At 39.4% G+C, this 19918-nt stretch overlaps 1 protein-coding gene across 26 annotated transcripts in view; it reads left to right on the plus strand.

Moving 5' to 3' along the window:
• The window catches only part of TUT7 (terminal uridylyl transferase 7), a 65518-nt gene that overhangs the window by 40456 nt on the left and 5144 nt on the right, over positions 1-19918 (plus strand). For 5 of the 26 annotated variants that reach the window (XM_084979763.1, XM_084979770.1, XM_084979762.1 and 2 more), the window contains 9 exons: positions 1088-1177; positions 1638-1751; positions 1927-2004; positions 2645-2822; positions 5826-5873; positions 5959-6050; positions 7653-7768; positions 9424-9746; positions 12738-12801. In XM_084979763.1, coding sequence (XP_084835889.1) covers positions 1088-1177; positions 1638-1751; positions 1927-2004; positions 2645-2822; positions 5826-5873; positions 5959-6050; positions 7653-7768; positions 9424-9746; positions 12738-12754 — 1056 coding nt within the window. In that variant the 3' untranslated portion in view covers positions 12755-12801. Of the gene's footprint in view, positions 1-1087; positions 1178-1637; positions 1752-1926; positions 2005-2644; positions 2823-5825; positions 5874-5958; positions 6051-7652; positions 7769-9406; positions 9747-12300; positions 12378-12737; positions 12802-19918 lie in introns of those variants that run through there. The other 21 variants (XM_021064630.2, XM_084979768.1, XM_084979761.1 and 18 more) reach the window with 8 other exon arrangements.

The raw sequence follows: 19918 nt of genomic DNA on the forward strand, positions 1-19918 counted from the left end.
AATTTACGCAATCTTTAAGTAAAATTAAGCCATTCCTTTCATCCTATTCATTCTTTGAAGAGTTATTTGTGCATGCTTGCTAAGTGTCTGGCAGTGTTTGGAGGCTGGGGATATAACACAGAGTTGAGTTCATATTAGTATTCATTTAAAACGAAGGCAGAGGAGTTCCCATTGTGACTCAGCAGTAGCGAACCCAACTAGTATCCATGAGGGTGAGGGTTTGATCCCTGGCCTTCCTCAGTGGGTCAAGGATCTGGTGTTGCTGTGAGCTGCCATGTAGCTTGCCTGTGGCTGGTGCAGCTTGGCTGTGGCTGTGGCGTAGGCCAGTAGCTGTAGCTCTGATTTGATCCATAGCCTGGGAATTTCCATATGCTGTGGGTGGGGCCCTAATAGGAAAAAAAATAAAAATAGATAAAAAATTTAAAAATTAGATAAAATAAAGTTAGAGTGGCAGATGCTTTGCGTGGGGTGGGGGTGGGGGGAACACCCCACAGCAAATAGAGTTCCCTGGCCAGGGATCAGATCTGAGCCACAGTTGTAATCTATGTTCAGCTGCAGCAACGAGCAGCGCTGGATTCTGTGCCAGGCCTGGGATCAAACCTGAGTCCTGGTGCTGCAGAGATGCCACTGATCCCATTGTACTACAGCAGGAACTCTGGCAGCTGCTTTTTGTTTGGCTTGAACTTTGTTTTAATTTGAGAGAGAAAGTGTGTGTGTGTGTGTGTGTCTAGTCTTTAGTCTCATATTTGATTTGCTTCAGGCCTTTATGGGATCTCTCTGGCACCTCAGGACATTTAATTTGAATAATTAGGGCAGGGGATCTTACACTGACTAAAAGAACTAATTATTTTAATAGCTTTTTGTTTTCTAGGAATGTTTAGACTAAGGAATCTTGAGATCAGATGTTTGTAATTCTTAATTATTATCTAGTAAGTTAATAAAGCTTGTCTTTAGGGAAAAAAATATTAGTTTCAGTCTAAATGTCTTCATCCTAAAATGAATTACCGTGCAAACCTTTTCAGAATATTCCAGCTTAAAACGTTTTCTTCTAATTGGTAGCCTTATAGTATAATTTCCCTTTTAACAGGCCCTTCATAACACAAGGCTCTTATCTGCTTATTCAGCCATTGATCCCAGAGTGAAATATTTGTGCTACACCATGAAAGTATTTACAAAGGTGAGTGTGTTGCCTGGATTATAATTTGTAAAAGTGTTGAATCACTCTTTTGTACACAGGAAACTAATATATATTGTAAATCAACTATACTTCAATTTAAAAAAAAAAACATAAATCTGTATTTTTAAAGAATCATAGCTGCGTCAAATGCTTCTTTTAACTATTTGAGAAGCCCCACTCAACAGGCTGAAATTTTGTTGTCTTAAAATTTTACATGGTAACCTAGTATTGCTTGTGGCTGATGGTTCTACTGCTTTGTTGAGGTCTGTTTTGTTATGATTTGAATTTTTTTTTTTTTGGATGGGTCTACTTCATTTCCTTGGCATATTTTCGCATTTGAAAAACGTAATTTTCATATTAGTGCCCTGTGGTATCATACTCTTAGTGAAATAGAATAACCACCAGTGTAGCAGAAAACACTGGTGATCCTTCCTTTGTTCCTCCTTTTCCTTCCCTCCAGATGTGCGATATCGGTGATGCATCTAGAGGCAGCTTATCATCATATGCATACACGCTTATGGTGCTATATTTCCTCCAGCAGAGGAATCCACCAGTCATTCCTGTCCTTCAAGAGGTATTAGTAAAAGAAATTGTATTTCTCATCAGTAAGAGCTGGGTGATCTTTGAGCCCTCTTCCTTCTCTAAATTTCTGTGGTTCTGTAGTTAATTTTTTTACTATTTTCCTACAAGTTTTTGTATCAATGCCTTAAGTTTGTAATCCATACTAATAGTTTAAAAATTAATTTCAGATATACAAAGGTGAAAAGAAACCTGAAATATTTGTTGATGGCTGGAATATTTATTTTTTTGATCAAATAGATGAACTGGTACGTATTTTAATAGTAAAGATTTTTTACATCCTTGACTGAAAGTTAGCTGTACTATGCTGTAGTGTAGATGGTGAACAATTATATTATCACTTGTTATATTTATTTATATTATGATAGTAAAAAAAACACACACACACACCAAAAAAAACTAGCGTGTACAGACTATTCCTTTGAAATTGAAAACATTTTTTTAAGCCAGGTGAGTTTGTAGGGACTATATCTAGGATTTCTTTAATGCCGCATAACTCCAAATGCTTGGGTAACTTTATTCCAAGTGAACAAATATTTGCTCTGTGATTTTGTAGAGTTTGGGAAGACTTTAGAGTTACAGAGATACAATAACCAGATGTCACCAAGGCTCTTAAAAGTAATTTCCAGATTCTTCCACAAACATACATTCTGAGGTTTGACATTTAAAACCCTGAGCTCATTCTATCTCCAAGTCATAGAGTAGAAATCAAGAAACACATGTAAATGATATTTTAAAATATAGAAGAAAAATTATATAATTGTATTTTTATGTATTTAAACTCTAGTTAACGAAGATAAATCCAAATTTACTCCCTAAGATATGAATGCCTATTGATATTAACACTTCACTATAGAGCATGACATCTCTTGTTCCTTCTATTTCTAGCCCACCTATTGGCCAGAATATGGAAAAAATACAGAATCTGTTGGGCAGCTGTGGTTGGGACTTCTTCGTTTCTACACAGAGGAATTTGATTTTAAAGAACATGTTATTAGCATCAGGAGAAAAAGTCTGCTTACAACTTTTAAGAAACAGTGGACCTCAAAGTACATTGTTATTGAAGGTACAAATAAAATCAGTCTTAAAACTGCATAGAACATAGAGCTTAACCTCTGAGGGTGTTTTTCTTCATCCTTGGAGAGCTCTTACAGAGCAGCTCTGAGCCGTTTTCAAGAGATCGATGACCTCCTGTGGGGCGTCTGACAAATGCAGGAATCTTTGTTCACCGTGACAGGTCCCTTTACCTTTGTTTAATGGGTACTGGAGAATACACATTATGATACTGCAATAGAGATACGCCAGCTTCGAAACAGTGGGACCTTTAAAAAGTTCCTAACCAAGAGTTTGAAGATTTCCACCAAGGGTCAGTTTTCACGATCCTTAATTGGCTATTTATTGGTGGAGGAGTTTACCTATAAGTAGTTATATATAAAATTTGACATTTTTTACCCACTCGGAAGCCTTTTCTTCCTTAAATGCCAGGATCCATGGCCATTTGTGTTTGTGTTTGATTATTTCCAATTTGGGGGTTTTTGTTTTAATCTTTGTAGAATTTTTTATTAACTTTATATGTGTTTATATGTATCCAGGTATATTTGTATATACATAACACCTTTTTTTAATAATTGAGCTCATTATTCTGAGACTTGCTTTTTACACTAAATGGTTTTACTTTGATATCTATTCTGTCTATATATTCACCAAGTTATTTTCAGTTGTTGCTGAGTAGTATCTTTTTTCATTGAGGTATAGTTGATTTACAATATTACAGTAGTTTCCTGTGTACAAACTAGTCATTCAGTATTTCTATAGAGTATACTCCATTTAACATCGTTATAAAAGATTGGCTATATTCCCTGTGTTGTACAATACATCCTTGTTTCTTATTTATTTTATACGTAGTAGTTTGTCTCTTAGTCCTCTACCGTTACCTCACCCCTCCCCATTCCCTCTCCCCCCCTGCTAACCACTACTTTTTTCTCTCTATCTTTGACTCTGTTTCTGTTTTATTACATTTCATTCATCTGTTTTACTTTTTAGATTACATATATAAGCAATCAATTTTTGTAGGGTTTTAATTTTATATACAAAATGGAGTTTAATAAATGTAATTGAGTAATTAAAAAATACTATAATAAAAAAATGAGAAAAAGATGGAGTTTAAATGCTTAAAAATGAATTGAGAAATGGCTTCAGAAATATTTTGTTGATTTATCTTAATTTTTTACACACTCATATCCACCTAAGTATTATGTTACTTTGGGTTATGCTTTCATCATTACTTCTGCCTATTGGCAATATCAAAATACTGTGAACATTTGTAAAATTCAGATGACAGAGGGTATAGATTTGGTTTTAACTTTTAGGATCTCATAGGTCAAAAAACATACACCTTTGTCTTAAATCTTTACCGTATCACGGTGGATTCTTATGATCTGCCAGCTATTAATATTTTGTTTTTAATTTTTGAAGCCTCATTATCTTTTGCCTTTAATTTTGCATTATTTGCAGATGAGCCGTTAGCAATAGGCTAAAATAGAAGGAGGTCTTTTAACTGATTATTCTAGAACTGAGACATTCCAGTGGTGGTAGCGGTAGTGTTTGTAACTGTACAAAAGCTAATGTCACAGTATCTCTGCTATACCAAGCAAACAACCAAAAATATTCCCACATAACACATACATAATAATCACCAGAAGAAGGCATGACCAAATCTACCCGAAAGGTAACCTTCCCATAGCAATGATTAGTGTAGGGTTAAACTGTGTAAAAGATCCTAGACTAGTAAACTCTTGGTGAGTCTAAATCAAATGTATACGCCAATTATTGTGTGATAGGAGCATAACAGCAAACTGAGAGGTCGCCTCTTTTTCCTTTACCCCACTTGTGTGCTACTGATACATCCTCCATTTTCTTCATGAGATGATCAACAAAAAAAGGTTTGGTTTGGTTTGGTTTTTCTTTGCTTTCTTGAAATATGTTTTTAGACATTTATTGGAAATAGTTAAATATGTACACATAATGTTAAAGTTGTATTTTGATTTAGAAATAGTGCTTTAACCTTAATGTATTTCATGAACCAGATTATTCAGATCTCACGTATGTCTTTGACATCAGCCTTTTTTTTCATCATGCCCACCACTTTCTGGATCATCTGGCAAATAACATTTCAGACACACAGATGTACCTGTCCAAGACGTTTGAGACCCAGACATTTAAGCTTGTATGGAAGTCCTTGTATGAAACTTTTACTGGAAATTGAGATGTAGGTGGCAGATTGTATGTTATTGGGACAGGTGTGTGTATGTTGTATGGTTTATGATCTTGAGAAGTTGTTTTCTAAAATGATTTTTAAAAAACTGTTAATTAACAGGAACATTCAGGGAGTTCCCATCATGGCACAGTGGTTAACGAATCCGACTGGGAACCATGAGGTTGCGGGTTCGATCCCTGGCCTTGCTCAGTGGGTTAACAATCCAGCATTGCCGTGAGCTGTGTGTAGGTTGCAGATGCCGCTCGGATCCCACGTTGCTGTGGCTCTGGAGTAGGCTGGCAGCTACAGCTCCAATTAGACCCCTAGCCTGGGAACCTCCCATATACCACAGGAGCAGCCCAAGAAATGGGCAAAAAAAAAAAAAAAAAAAAAGACAAAAAAACAGAACATTCAGTGCTAAAATGTTTTAAATATATTTGTGACCTCTATTTGCCTCTAAAACTAGTATGATAAAGTATTATCAGACTAATACGCCTTTTCCAAATAGCATTTTGTTGTTCAAAAGGAAGCACCTTCTCATAATATGAAGGACTCTTTAAGGATTCAAGTGTAAAAAATACCTTCTTTTCTAATGGACACTTTTGGGAAAAACTTGCCTCATATTTAGGAATATGTGTTACTTAATGTATTATAGATTTGAAACTCATTAAAAGGGCAGTCATGTAATATTTTTATTAATGACAAAGCATGTAATAACATTTTCTTCTTGTTACATAGACCTCATTTAATGTATAAATAGTGGCATTTCCTATTTGATCATCTTTTTTGTTTCCATTCATTTTCTTTGCTTAGATCCATTTGATTTGAATCATAATCTTGGAGCTGGATTATCAAGGAAAAGTAAGTTACTTTGTTTATAAATATTAATACAATCTCTTTTCCTTTTAATCCAGCCAAGTAAAAGCATTTACTCTTTTTTTCTTAGTGACAAATTTTATAATGAAAGCATTTATTAACGGTAGAAGAGTATTTGGTATTCCAGTCAAAGGATTTCCAAAGGATTACCCCTCAAAAATGGTAAGTGTCTGTTGGAAATACAAAAAAAAAAAAAAAAAAAAAAATTCTAAAAAGGCTTTTAAGCACCTAACTTGTGCACATTATTTTGGTAATAACCTAAATAATTGAAAGTTTGGTGAGTCTAGCCAAGATAAACGATTACAATACAAAGTAATTCCTCACCCTTTTTTTGAAGTCACTTATCGGAACAGAGAGAGATAGCCAGAAGTGGAGTGGAGTAGGAAGGTTAATCATTTTGTTGCTCCTTCTTTTCCTCCGTGACACATTAGGTGACATTGCTGTTCCACCAAGTATTCAGCTCCATGCTAGCCTCTGCAAGCCCGGTTTGCACCTCCCCAGGACTTTCCGCACCCCCTCATGTGACCTCTAGATTTTCTGGTCTGCTTTCAGAAAGTAATAAATCCCTTAATGGGACTCAGAGGGAGACAGTATTGCCTCTGCTAAAGGTCTGTCTGTTCTCATTTAACCTGATATTCAGCTTTTCATGGAACCACACTCAGTTAAAAACAAAATTGCCTTGTAAAAGTTCATTTCAGTGAGAGAAAAGGGAAAGGGGTTACGAACTAGAGGGTTTTTTGTTAAGAGTCAAGGGGTTTTTTGCCTCCACTGATATTCTTAATAAAGATTTTTTAAATGTACTCTACGTGATTGTGTATGCATAGTCAGCATTTGATTACATCTAGCTTTTTACTAAGTATTGCTACGTCGGTGTTCTAAACCAGTGCTTCTGAAACTCATTCATACAAATCACCTCAGGATTTTGTTAAAGTGCAGATCCTGACTCAGGAGGTCTGGGCTGGGGCCCAAGACCACGTGTCCTGCAAGCTCCTAGGTGATGCCCAATCTGCAGGTCCCCACCTCAATTTCGGTGGCAGGAAGGCTGGAGTCTAGACCATTGGCTTTCCTTTCCACAAATAGTTTCCTTCAGAAGCCACAAGAAAGCATCAGCACAGAGCCTCTTTCTTTTTAGGTTTCAGCCTCTTCCTTTTCTGAGAAATTTTATGAGAAGCCTTTGAACCTGGCTTCAGCTTGCCCAGGTCCTAAGAAGCTGAGTCACAAGGATATGCAGTGATCTCATTTAGAATTATGCTTAGGGGAAAAGCTACTGTTAATGGTTCAACAGTGTCCTGTGTGATTAAAAAGGAGCAACAGGAATGAATTTAGGTAAACCTATCCTAAATTAGACTTCCTAGTGGTTTTAGATTTTGGAATGAAACAGTACAATGATTATTAAAAACAATGCTATCCAGAGTTCCGTTGTGGCTCAGAGGGTTAAGAACCTGACTAGGGTCCCTAAGGATGCAGGTTCGAATGCTGGCCCTACTCAGTGGGTTAAGGATGCCACATGGCCGTGAGCTATGGTGTACGTTACAGGTGCGACTCAGATTCGGCATGGCTGTGGCTGTGGTGTAGGCCGGCAGCTGCAGCTCTGATTCGACCCCTCACCTGGGAACTTCCATGTGCTTCAGGTACAGCCAAAAAAAAGAATAATAATAATAATAAAATGTCCATGTTGAGATATAAGATCCCTGATTGATTGGTTGGCTTTTATTTGGATATCACATTAATAGTTCAAATTTTTATATATTTATGTTCTGCTAGGAGTACTTTTTTGATCCAGACGTGCTAACTGAAGGAGAGTTAGCCCCAAATGATAGATGTTGCCGAATTTGTGGGAAAATTGGACACTTCATGAAGGACTGTCCTATGAGGAGAAAGTAAGTAGATATTCAAAGGAGTAGGTTTAGTTTTTTTCTTACTGTCCTCGTTTTTAAATGAGGTTCTCTTGTAACAGAAAATAAACTTGTATTAAATCCAGCAGTTCTCAGATAAATTTGAGGCTTTTACAATGAAAATGAGTTGATTTAAAACATGGCTTTACATGCAGGTAACTAGGGTTAACTAGGGTATACAGATGGTAATCTTCCAGGCCTGCTCCCTTTTCCTGATTTTGAGCACAGCCCTAATCATCACTCGATTGTGTGATATCACACTCTCCAAAAGGATGGAAGAACAAAAGAAGAAACTGAAAGTCTTCTCTTTGATGGCAGTAAAATGCTTAGAATCATTTCAGTCAATGAAAAGTAAAATGGGTTTCCTAAGGACCTCAATTACACTTCTAGTGTGCAGTAACTGGAGTGTACATGTTGGGGTTTAGGCTCACTAATAGTTTATTGGACTATAGGACCCTTCAGTTCTACACATTTTCACTCCTAATAATTGCTATTTGGTCAGTTTGGTCAACAGGCTTTCTTTTAATAATGTTTGCAACGGGGGAAGGGGACATGGTTTTGGTTACTTGCCTGGGACATGTTCTTGGTTTTGGGTGGTGGTGGTTTTTTGTTTGTTTTTTTTTTTTGTTTGTTTGTTTGTTTTTTTGCCATTTCTAGGGCCGCTCCCACAGCATATGGAGGTTTCCAGGCTAGAGGTCCAATTGGAGCTGTTGCTGATGGCCTATGCCAGAGCCACAGCAATGTGGGATTCTTACTGAGCAAGGCCAGGGATCGAACCTGCAATCTCATGGTTCCTAGTCAGATTTGTTAACCACTGAGCCACGATGGGAACTCCTGGTGGTGGTATTTTTAACTAGACGATGATATTCTCATAAAATGCATCTTAGAGTAAGTTACTGTCTGGAATCTGAGGCTCTTTATTTTTTATTCATATAATAGTCATTGATGATGTAGGGCAGGGAAGAAATAATTTTTGCTGGGGCATTCCCCTTGTGGTGCAATGGAAATCTAACTAGTATCCGTGAGGATGCTGGTTCGATTCCTGGCCTTGCTCAGTGAGTCAAGGATCCGGTGTTGCCACGAGCTGTGGTATAGGTCACAGACACGGCTCGGATCCCACATTACTGTGGCTGTGGTACAGGCCAGCAACTGTAGCTCCAATTTGACCCCTAGCCTGAGAAGTTCCATATGCCGCACCTGAGGCCCTTGGCCGGGGCGGGGGGAATTTTGGCGCTTTAAGAACATAAATCTCCTTATAATGACTGTTCCTTGTTGAATCTAAAGTTTCATGTCTCAAGTTTCCAGTGCTAGTAAGTAATGTTAATGGGCCAGAAAGGTTTGAAAAATCACTCCAAGGGTAATTTGAGTTTCATTACATCAGTACCAAAGTAGGTAATGAATTAAAGGAGTTCCACTAATTGCAAAAACTGGTTTTATAGCATGAGAGTAATTGTGAAGATGAAAAAGAAAAGCTAGACCCTTGAGCCCTAAAGTTGCTTCTTAATTGAGAAGATGAACATAAATTTATTAAATTCTTGTTTTTCCCTCTATATCTGGTTGTCTTCTAACCCTGGAGTGGTCTTAATATTTTGTTTAGGTTTCTGTTTATATTTTTCCTACTAGTATCGTATCTTCTACAGAGTGAGGCGACGGCATCAGGAAGATACCCCAAACCAAAGATACCCTGAGAACAAAGATAAAAGAAGCAAAGAAGACAAAGAAATTCAAAACAAGTACACAGAGAGGGAGGTGTCAACAAAAGACGATAAACCCATGCAGTGCACACCTCAGAAAGCCAAGCCAGTGAGGGCAGCTGTCGACCCTGGGAGAGAGAAAATTCTCAGGCTACCGGTGGAAAAATGGAAGAGACAGGATGACAAAGACTTGAGAGAAAAACGTTGTTTTATTTGTGGACGAGAAGGGCACATTAAAAAGGAATGCCCACAATTTAAAGGCTCTTCAGGTAGGGACACCAATCACACCGTGATGTTTGCACTTGCATCTCAAAGGAAATCTTTCTTTTAGAGTTCTTAACTATTGTAGTTCTATTTATTTCTTTAACAAACCTGTCTGCTGGAAAAGATTGTGTTTTTAAGAAGGCGAACCCACCTCCCCTGCATTTATTTCTGATCCTCTGTATGTCTTAAGCACTTACTCCTGGTTTTTTGAGGCTTATCAGAGTCATTTGGTTGACTTTCCTACTAAGATTGTCACTGAATTAAAGACCTGGTCATCCTCAGTACCTAAAAATTGTAGCATATGCAACCAGAAAACAAACTCCAGCTCGAACCTTGCTGGTCAGGGTGTGCACTCGAAGTGGAAGCACTGGAATTCCCTTCCGGTCGTGGCTCAGGGGTAATGAACCCGGCTAGTATCCATGAGGACGAAGGTTTGATCCCTGGTCCCACTCAGTGAGTTAAGGATCCGGCATTGCCGTGAGCTGCAGTGAAGTTTGCAGACATGGCTCAGATCTTGTGTTGCTGTGGCTGTGGCGTAGGCCGTCGGCTGCAATTCCAGTCTGACCCCCTAGGCTCACACATGCAGCCCTAAAAAGACCAAAAAAAAAAAAGAAGAAAGAAAAGAAATAGAAGCACTGATTGGCTGTCGGAGGCATAGCCGAAGTGCTCTCAGGACACCACATTACCTGTGCAGGAGCCCCTTGTATTGTTGTTTGAATACACAGGTGCACAGGCCTAGAAGGGGGACTAGAAGGAGGTGGATTACACAGTTAATTGTGGTTCTACCTGCAGAGAATTATGGAAAATTTTCTTTGCATTTCATCATTGTAATGCTTTTCTGCACCTAAGCATGGTTTGTCTTATGATGAGAAAAAATACATTATCAGTCCATAGTTGAAAGTCATCCATAAATCTTGCCCCTTTAAGTTGGGGGATCAGAATCCACCTTTTCTATTACGTATGGGCACCTTTTTAACTGACTTAGTAATAAGGGTACCCTGTGTTTGGGGGTTGGGGATAAGCTAGGATTTATGAAGCAGTTTATTCACTCTCACTTTATTTTCTCAGAACAAATTTGTGAAAGTGGATGAAATGTGATTAGCATAAAAATGAAACCCTGAGAGAAAATGTCTTTTATTAAAGTAGTAATCTTGTTCCTGTCCTCAACTGTACTGTTTATGGACAGCATAAAAAATGTCAGCAGTGCTGACAGTTTCCTTAAAACACTGGCTCTAGTCTTTGTCGTTCCTGGAACACTAATACCTCTCTTCCATTTTATGATATATCAGCAATAGAGTATGTACTTTTTTTTAAGATAGAAATTTTTTAGATCAGCTATTGTAATTTTTTGATGAGCTTTATATGAAAAGAAATATATTTTTAAATTGTTTAATTATTAATTGTAAAATAGTACTTAAATGTTTATGAAAAAGACAGTTTCAGTTTGCCCTACCTCTAAGGAACTCAGACAAATTCAAATTCAAATGTTTTTGCCCTAACACAGGACGTAATACCAGAGCAAAATGATTTTCTTTTATAATTATAAGAGGTAAAATGTTTAAAAGAAATTAAAAATGGAGTTCCCGTTGTGGTTCAGCAGTAATGAACCCAACTAGTATCCATGAGGACACAGGTTCTATACCTAGCCTTGCTCAGTGGGTCAGGGATCCAGAGTTGCTGTGAGCTGTGGTTTAAGTCACAGACACGGTTCCAATCCTGCGTTGCTATGGCTGTGGTGTAGGCTGGCGGCTGCAGCTTTCATTTGACCCCTAGCCTGATATGCAGCCCTAAAAAGACAAAAAAGAAAAAGAAAGAAATTAAAAGCAATAGCTAATACTCATTGAGCACTTAGTATGGGTCAGGTATTTTAAGTACTTTACATGGGTAATCTCATCTAATTTTCAGCACGGCCCCATTAAATGTGATGTTATTGCTATCCCCAGTTTACAGGTGAGGAAACAGTGAACAGTACAGATAACATGTAATAGAGTCTTACCAGAACCCTTTTTTTGTGGGCTACCATTGAGAAGAACTCACGGTCTGCGTTTACTCAGAGCAGGAAGCACAGTTAGCCTTGAGTTCCCCAGCATTTCCCCAGCTTGGGTGGGTCTCTTCTTTCTAGCTAGTAGCAAGTTACAGGTTGTCCACCAGTGAAGCTTTCAGAATAGTTAGAGCAGTGGTTCTGGCCGGCTAGGGTGCAACAGAAGTCAGAGGGAGACAGGGGACATCCTGGGGCAGGGATGGCGGTTTCTTGCGAATGCAGTGTGTAAAACCTTCACTCAGGTAGTCAGCATAATAGAAATTAAAATTCAAAAGGGAGGAGTGGGGCTAGAGTCTGGTGAGTTTTCTCCCCTAGCAATTACAAATCATCAGCTTCTTCCTGTCTGAAAATTTATGTTGTTTCCTCTCATTTCTTCAAATATGTTACTAACTGGTTCACACAGTATACTGAGTAGAGCTTCTGTCATATCAACAGAAAAATCTTTCTGTGCAAGTCTGAAAACAAGGCTACTGCTTTCAATTTAAAATAGGAACAAAAGGTACTGATTTCTTTCTCAGGTCTGTCTAGATCAGACTGTGTGTTTGGATCCCCCTCTTCACCTAGGCCTTTGAGACCAGCAGGCACATTCGTTCAGGTAAACCCAGCTCAGGCCTGAGCAGGAAGCCCTCCTGTCCTCTGTCCAGCCCGGTGCTAGCAGCTCTGTGCCAGGGGCTCGGGAGGTGCTGGGTGGCCCCAGGCTCTGCCCTCCACCCTCCTGGTTGCCTCCCGGCTCCTCTGCTCTGCCCGCAGTTCGGTGTGTGGTGAGCTTGCTGTGCACCAGCTGGCTGGGCCTGCTTCAAGGAGTCCTGTGTCTGTGTCCTGCTTGTCCATTAACTTGCAAAGTTCTGCCACCCACATTCCTAATTTCAGCTCTCCTTGGATATGGTTACAGTTTTCAGGCTGTTTCGGATGCTGTTCCTTTCGCCTTTGTAAACCAGTCTATTTCGTTTTTTAGGCAGTGCTTTTACATGAAGACCAAAAGAAACAAAAAACATCTATATTTTTGAGTCCCCAGTCAGGTATGTGGGTTTAAAAAAAAAAAACAAATGTGTGTTATTTTATTTACTGCATAGTGTACCACATGCCTTTTGAGGTGTTTCCTTTGAATAAGTAGTTTTAGCAGGGATCGGACATCAGAATCACTTGGGGGAACTTTTAAAAATACAGCTGTCCTGCACCCACCCTCAATTCCTAAATCAGATTCTTCAGAGGTTAGGCTTGGGCCTGTGTGTTTTTTAAGTGTTCTAGGTGATTCTTATACCATCCTTGAGTAGGAGCCATAGTCTTGAGTTATTTGTTCCTCTTTTACACTTTTTGTTTCTGCTTTGAAATCGCCAGTGTCCTTTCAGCAGTGTATTCCCCTCATGGAGATTATCTGCCATGCACCAGAGGAGGGAAAGAACGTAACCATTGGCCTGAATACTCTCTCCCTCGCAGCTATTCATTCCTTCCAGGAAAGTTTATTAAGCCACACCTCCCACCCACCCATCCCTTCCAAGTACAGGGGATGGGCCTAAAGTTTAAAGATACAGAAGTGCATCAACAAAACTCCTTCTGTCATTTCCTCTGCACTCTTGTCAGAAGAGAAATAGAAGAAAATATTTCATGTGATAACAGGTGCTAAGAAATACAAAGCAGTTAAAGGGAAAGAGAATGTTAGGTGGGGGGCAACCTGTAATAGACTAGCGTTTAAGCAAAGAATCAAATGAAAAGAAGGGGCAGGAGTTCCCGTCGTGGCTCAGTGGAAATGAATCTGACTAGCATCCATGAGGACGCAGGTTTGATCCCTGGCCCTACTCAGTGGGGTAAGGATCCGGCATTGCCATGAGCTGTGGTGTAGGTCGAAGACGTGGCTCAGATCTGGCGTGGCTGTGGCTGTAGTATAGGCCAGCAGCTGTAGCTCTGATTCAACCCCTAGCCTGGGAACCTCCCTATGCTACAAGCGCAGCCTAAAGAGACCAAAAAAATAAAAATAAAAAAAGGAAAGGCTAGGTCCGGAGGAAACTGGAGTTAGACACTGAATAGATGAGGAGGGTGGTTTGAGGTGAGGTCAGGGCACATGGGTCTGGGGCTGCTACTCCTTCCACAGTGGCCGAGATGGGCTATTTTCTCTGCATGGGATGGGCAGCTGTGTTGGGGGGTTTTGAGCAAAGGAGTCATATATTGAATTGTTTTGAAAGGTTCACTGCAGCTGCTGTAGGAGGCATGGGTGAAAATTCAACGAGAAGACTCCTGCTGTAGTTCAGGGGTGAGATGAGGAGGGCTCAGACTTGGGTGGGAGCAGTGGAGGAAGTGAGGACTGCTTGTGTTCTGGTGACTCTGAAGGTAGCGCCAGCATAACCTCTTGTTGGTTTGGATGATAAAGCATGACAGAAAAGGGTTGAGATTTTGGAGAACCAGAGCTGCCACTGCAATTTTTGATCTGATGGAACTGGAATTTCCTGTGCTGGGAAGCAGTCAGGAAGAGCAGACCATGGGGAGAAGCAGAGTCTGCTTCTAGACATGTACGTTCTAAGAGACCTGCTAGGTGTGGAGGTGGAGATGTTGAGGAGCCGAGCGGATAAAGCCTGGCATTGAGAGAGGACGTCTGGGCTCAGATACAGATTTGAGTATGATCAGTGTATAGCAGATGGTAGTTAAGCCCTGAGTGTGAGTGCAGATAGAAAAGAGGAACGTATGCACAGACTCAGACAAAAGAAACCAAGGAGACAAAGAGAAAATGGTATGTAGAGAGGAGAAGCAGTTTTTGGGTTCTGGAGTGCAGACCAAGAAAGTGCCTCAAAGAGGAGGAATCAACCTCGGCTGTTTGTGTGAATTGCTGCTCACAGGTCTGTGCAGGGGCGGACTGAGAATTCCACGTTTTATTTGGCAACACAGAAGTCACTCACTCTGACTTTGAAAAGAGCCATTTCTTTGGAATGGCGGCCAGAAAATCCTGATTGTAGGGAGTTGTGGTGAGAAGTGCTGGAAGAATGGTAGGCTACCTAACCTCTGCTGTGGGTGCCTAGTGCCAGGGCCACATCCCACCCAGTCCCCAGGCCTGAGGAAAGATGCTAACAGGGAGGGGAAATGGGAGGCCGCGAAGAGAAAGAGAACAAGAGAACAGTAAATGCAATTTTTAAATTGTTCTTTGGTGTTTCAACAGCGATTTTGAGTTCTGAAAGACGGGAGAAATTTGAGAGGGAAGAGGAAAACCAAAGTAACTTCATTAACACACACTGAATCACTTTTCAGGCTTTTTTAAAAGTAAGGGATGAAACGATAAAATGTAATGCAAACATCAGAGTTCTGGCCTTTATACACCCTTTAACTTTGTCTAGTCTCTCTCTCTCTCTCTCTCTCTCTCTCTCTCTCTCTCTCTCTCTCACACACACACACACACACACACACACATATCTAGTTCAGTAAAGTAAGGTTAAAGGAGGGAGACTATATAAGCAAATAGAGCAGGGTACCCTCTTTTTAACTTGCCTGTAACTGGACTTTTTTGTATATAATATAAAACAAACCATATGCTGATGCTCAGCTTTTGCTATTGTATCCTGTTGCTAATGTGCAAACAATGTTTGCTTTTAGATTAGAGAGATGCCCCTGTTAGTTACAGAGTGTGAAGAGGCTAAGCTGGCTCTACCATCAGGTGTCAGTTACGGAGAAGGAGCAGTGCTCACAGAGCCTCTGCAGCGCCCCAGGGCCCGCAGTGGAGAGACCCCCTCCCTGCTGTGAGCAGCCCAGGCTGAAGTAAGCCAGGCGCAGAGGACTCAAAGGGGAAAGCTAAGAAAGCTCCAGGCAGAGAGTATTTGATTGTCTCTACTTTGAATGTCATTAAGAAGAGAACTATAAATGCAGTGATTCAATTATTTAAGTACTTCCATTTCTGTCAGTACCAAGATGGATTATCTCCAGTCTATGAAATGATCTACATAGAAATAGAAACCTGTTTTTATGATCTGTGAATTTTACAGTTGGGTTGTTTGGGGGGGGGGTTGTTGGGTTTTTTTTGTTTTTTTTTTTTTTTTTTTAATGATTGGAGAAAACATTTGAAGCGAAATCAGATCTCTTTCCGAAAAAAATTTAAACGGCTTGAGGTTGGTATGCAGAGTGAGGTGGAACAAGGACCCGGAGAGAATCAGAGCATTGCCACCCTCATCCAAAAGGGAAATACGGTGTGTCTGTGAGAGGTGAAGACACAGGGAGCTCTGTAAGAACAGGCAAGAGCAGCTCTTTCCTGGGAAGGTTTTGTAGTTGTTCTCAGTGGAATATATGGGCTTAAAAATAGGAAGAGTTCTGAGAAAACCCTCAAAATGAAATAGAGTGAAATGGGGTCCAGGAGAGGATTTGATTGACAGTGGGAGCAGCTGTGAAGGATGGATGTGTCGAGTGACAGGCTGCCCCTGGAAGGCACTTGAACAGATAAGGGGATTGTTTGCAGTTTGTGGGATTGTTTCCCATAGATCCTCTGAGACTTTGAGGATCACATAGTTACCAGATGTCAACAAGCCAAAAGAGTGTTGTTCGTAGTGCTTCAGCCTTGAACAGGTATTTCCAGAACGTTTTACATGAGAAAATACTGATCCTTGCTTGGTTGAGATGTTTGTTTTGCCAACAACAACAAGTCGTTTATGAATATCAGCTTTGCCATCAGATTACATGATGTGATTTCTGGCTTTGTGATCTAGTCCTCCACTTACTTCAGTTTCCTCATCTGTTACAGGGGATAATAATACTGCTTCTATTTCTTGCCCTGTAGGGCTGTTCAGAAATCCATGTGCAAGCACTTAGAATGGTACCCTCTTAGAGCAGAGGTTGCTGGGGGTGGCAGTGGCATTGAAGTCAGACTTATATGAGTTTAAAGTCCAGCCCAATCATTTACTAGCTGCATTACCTCTGTTGCATTATCAGACATCTCTGTGCCTCAGTTTCCTCGTCAGTGAATTGGCGCTAATATCTCATGGGGCAGTTGGATTAATTTCATGTTTGTGAAGCCCTTGACATGGCACCTGGTACACATCACTCACAATAAATTATTACTACCCTTGTTTCAGAAATTCTCAACCTTGCTGTAATTGTCTCTTCTAGGACAAATATATAATGGAAATTTTTAACAAGAGTTTGTGGAGGAGTTCCTATCGTGGCTCAGTGGTTAACGAATCCGACTAGGAACCAATGCGGTTGCGGGTTCTATCCCTGGCCTTGCTTCAGTGGGTTAAGGATCCAGCGTTGTCATGAGCTGTGGTGTAGGTCACAGACGCAGCTCAGATCCCATGTTGCTGTGGCTGTGGCGTAGGCCGGCGGCTACAGCTCCGATTAGACCCCTAGCCTGGGAACCTCCATATGCTGCAGGAGCGGCCCTAGAAAAGGCAAAAAGACAAAAAAAAAAAAAGAGTTCATGGAGATTGGAGAACCAGAGTCATGAACTGTTTAGTATGAAAATCTCAAGAAACTAACATTTTCTATTTCTTAATCCTCTACCATTTTTTGGAAAGAAAATTACTTTTCAAAAGAAACTACCTCTGTCTCTTCATTTATTCCATTTTAATCCCATGATTTGAAATCTTAAAAACTGGAGATGTTATAAGAGATTCGTGGATATCTTTTCTCCCACATGATGATGTATAAACTTTTTTCCTTGACCAGAATGTTAAAGCCTACTTATTTAAAAAAACAATTATATGTCTACAAAATCTGAGTTCCCACTGTGGCACAGTGGGTTAAGGACCCGGCATTGTCTCTGTGGCATCATGGTTTCAATCCCTGGCCAGCGCAGTGGATTAAGGATCACAGCCTATGCTCAGATTTGATCCCTGACCCAGAAACTTCCATATGCCATGGGTGTGGCCAAAAAAGGGAGAAAATTTTTTAAAAAAGAACAAAAACATAGTGGTCTTTATGATAGTAAATTTTAAGTAATAGAGGCACACTTTTTAAGGTTTTTTTTGGGGGGGGGTTGTTTGTTTTGCTGACTTTTTTTCCTTTTTTAGTTCTGACAGTCTTTTAAAGCATGTATTGAAATAAGCCAAACTTAATTAAAATGCTGTATTTCAAAGAAATAGAACAAGATTTTCAAATATAGCCAAGCCTACCCAAAGGTATAAAATAATGTATTTAGTAAAATTCAAGTTGTATTAAGGTATAATTAAAAAATGGTATTTTCTAAATATTTTAATTCTAATTTACTTTTTTTTATTGGAATATAGTTGCTTTACCATGTTGTTAGTTTCAGGTATACAACAGAGTGATTCAATTATATGTCCACACATATTCATTCTTTTTCAGATTCTTTTCCCATATAGGGTTGTTATAGAATATTGATTAGAGTTCCCTGTGCTATACAGTAGGTCTTTGTTGGTTGTGTATTTTATATATAGTAGTCTATATATGTTAATCTTGAATTCCTAATTGATCCCTCCCCCCAACAGAGGCACTTTTTAAAAATCATATGGGAAATATTATTTATTATCAGTGAATGTACATCTTTTTTTTCATACCCTTCTTGATATTCCATTATATGAATATGTCTTATTTATTTAACCATTCCTTACTAATGGGCTAGCTCTTCTAAAATATTTATGATGTCAGTGTTTCAAAAGTTTTTTGCTTGCATGCTTTCCCCCAAAATCTTTGGGGGGAACCACCCTTGTATATGTTTAAGTTGACATCTCAATTTCTCATTGTAGTTGCATGTAATTTGTGGAGGTTTTCTGTAAATATTGGCCTTTTAAAAACAAAACTTTCAAATCAGCCTTAAATGTATCAGATGAAATATAAATATTATGGCAGAAATTTGACATTTTTTTCCTTTGAATTCCTTTGTTTCACTCCCATGGAATTTTATCTTAAGGTGATATATTTTTATCATATATGTTTCAAGCATTTTCTTGATCAGCCTGTGCTTCTTATCTGCAACAGAAGTATTTATATAAACTGGATTTTTAAGCTTTTTATTAAATCTGAGTGTAAAATTTTCTTCCAATTGTTTTTAGAGTTATTAATAACATAATTGGCCAAAAGAAATGTTACACATTTTGATTAAAAATTACTTTTTATGTTTACTTACTGAAAATGACTGTCATTTAATTAGATGAGATTTTTTTCCCCTCACATATTCGTGTATCTTTGGATCAGTACTACTTACTGCAGGAATGAAACAATGAATCATTTCTATTCCTAATCTTTTTGGTTTTTTACTTGCTAAACATTGAGAAACCTCATTTGTCTTTATGATAGCAAATTAAAAATAATAGAAATACCTTTAAGAGTCTGGAAGAGAAAGATGTATTACAATAGTGCCACTCAGTTATGTTCATTCCTTTTTAATTAAATGACCAAAAATTACGTAGTCATGCATCATCAGAAGTTATTTGTGATGGTCATCAGCTGTCTGTAATTTTATGAAGGCTAAAAATTTGGAGTTTTATTAGAGGCATTCACATTTTGTCACAGGCATCGATATTTTGTTTGCCTCCTTGCCTCCCAAGGTTTTTTCACCATAGGGCAACGTACCACATGTAAGAGGTGGATGGTTGGAAGATAAACCTCTCTTTCGTGAAAAAGGGAAGAAAAACTGGTGTGATTCGTGAAAAACAGCCCAAAGCCTGGGCCACAAAGTCATTCTCAGAGAGAACTCAGAAGTTGAAGCACTGTGGTCACCTCCCTTAAAACTCCTTCCTTACCTACTTGTCCTGCGAAGCTGCTGAGGAGTACATGCACCCAGGGTTGAAGACCACTGTTCATATAAACACTCCAGTGCCTATTTGCATACTTGTCTAGTTATTTCTTCAGGATAGATTCCCACTTGGAAGAATAATAGGTTTAAAAATGTGCTTATTTTGGGAGCTCCCGTTGTGGCTCAGGGGTAACAAACCCGACTAGTATCCATGAGGATGGGGGTTCAACCCCTGACCTGGCTCAGTGGGTTAAGGAGCCAGCATAGCCGTGAGCTGTGGTGTAGGTCACAGATGTGGCTCAGATCCTGTGTTGCTGTGGCCATGGTGTAGGCTGGCAGCTGTAGATCTGATTCAGGACCTAGCCTAGAAACTTGCATATGCCCCAGAAGCAGCCCTAAAAAAGCCAAAAAAAAAAAAAAAAAAAAGTAGGTATATTTCGACAGCGATACCAATATTACCAAGTTGTCATTGT

Source organism: Sus scrofa, chromosome 10 (assembly GCF_054392235.1).
Source record: "Sus scrofa isolate SSC_HxYL_T2T_F1_AM1 chromosome 10, Sscrofa_HxYL_maternal_Yorkshire_Landrace_v2.0, whole genome shotgun sequence".
In the NCBI taxonomy this organism is placed as follows: domain Eukaryota; kingdom Metazoa; phylum Chordata; class Mammalia; order Artiodactyla; family Suidae; genus Sus; species Sus scrofa.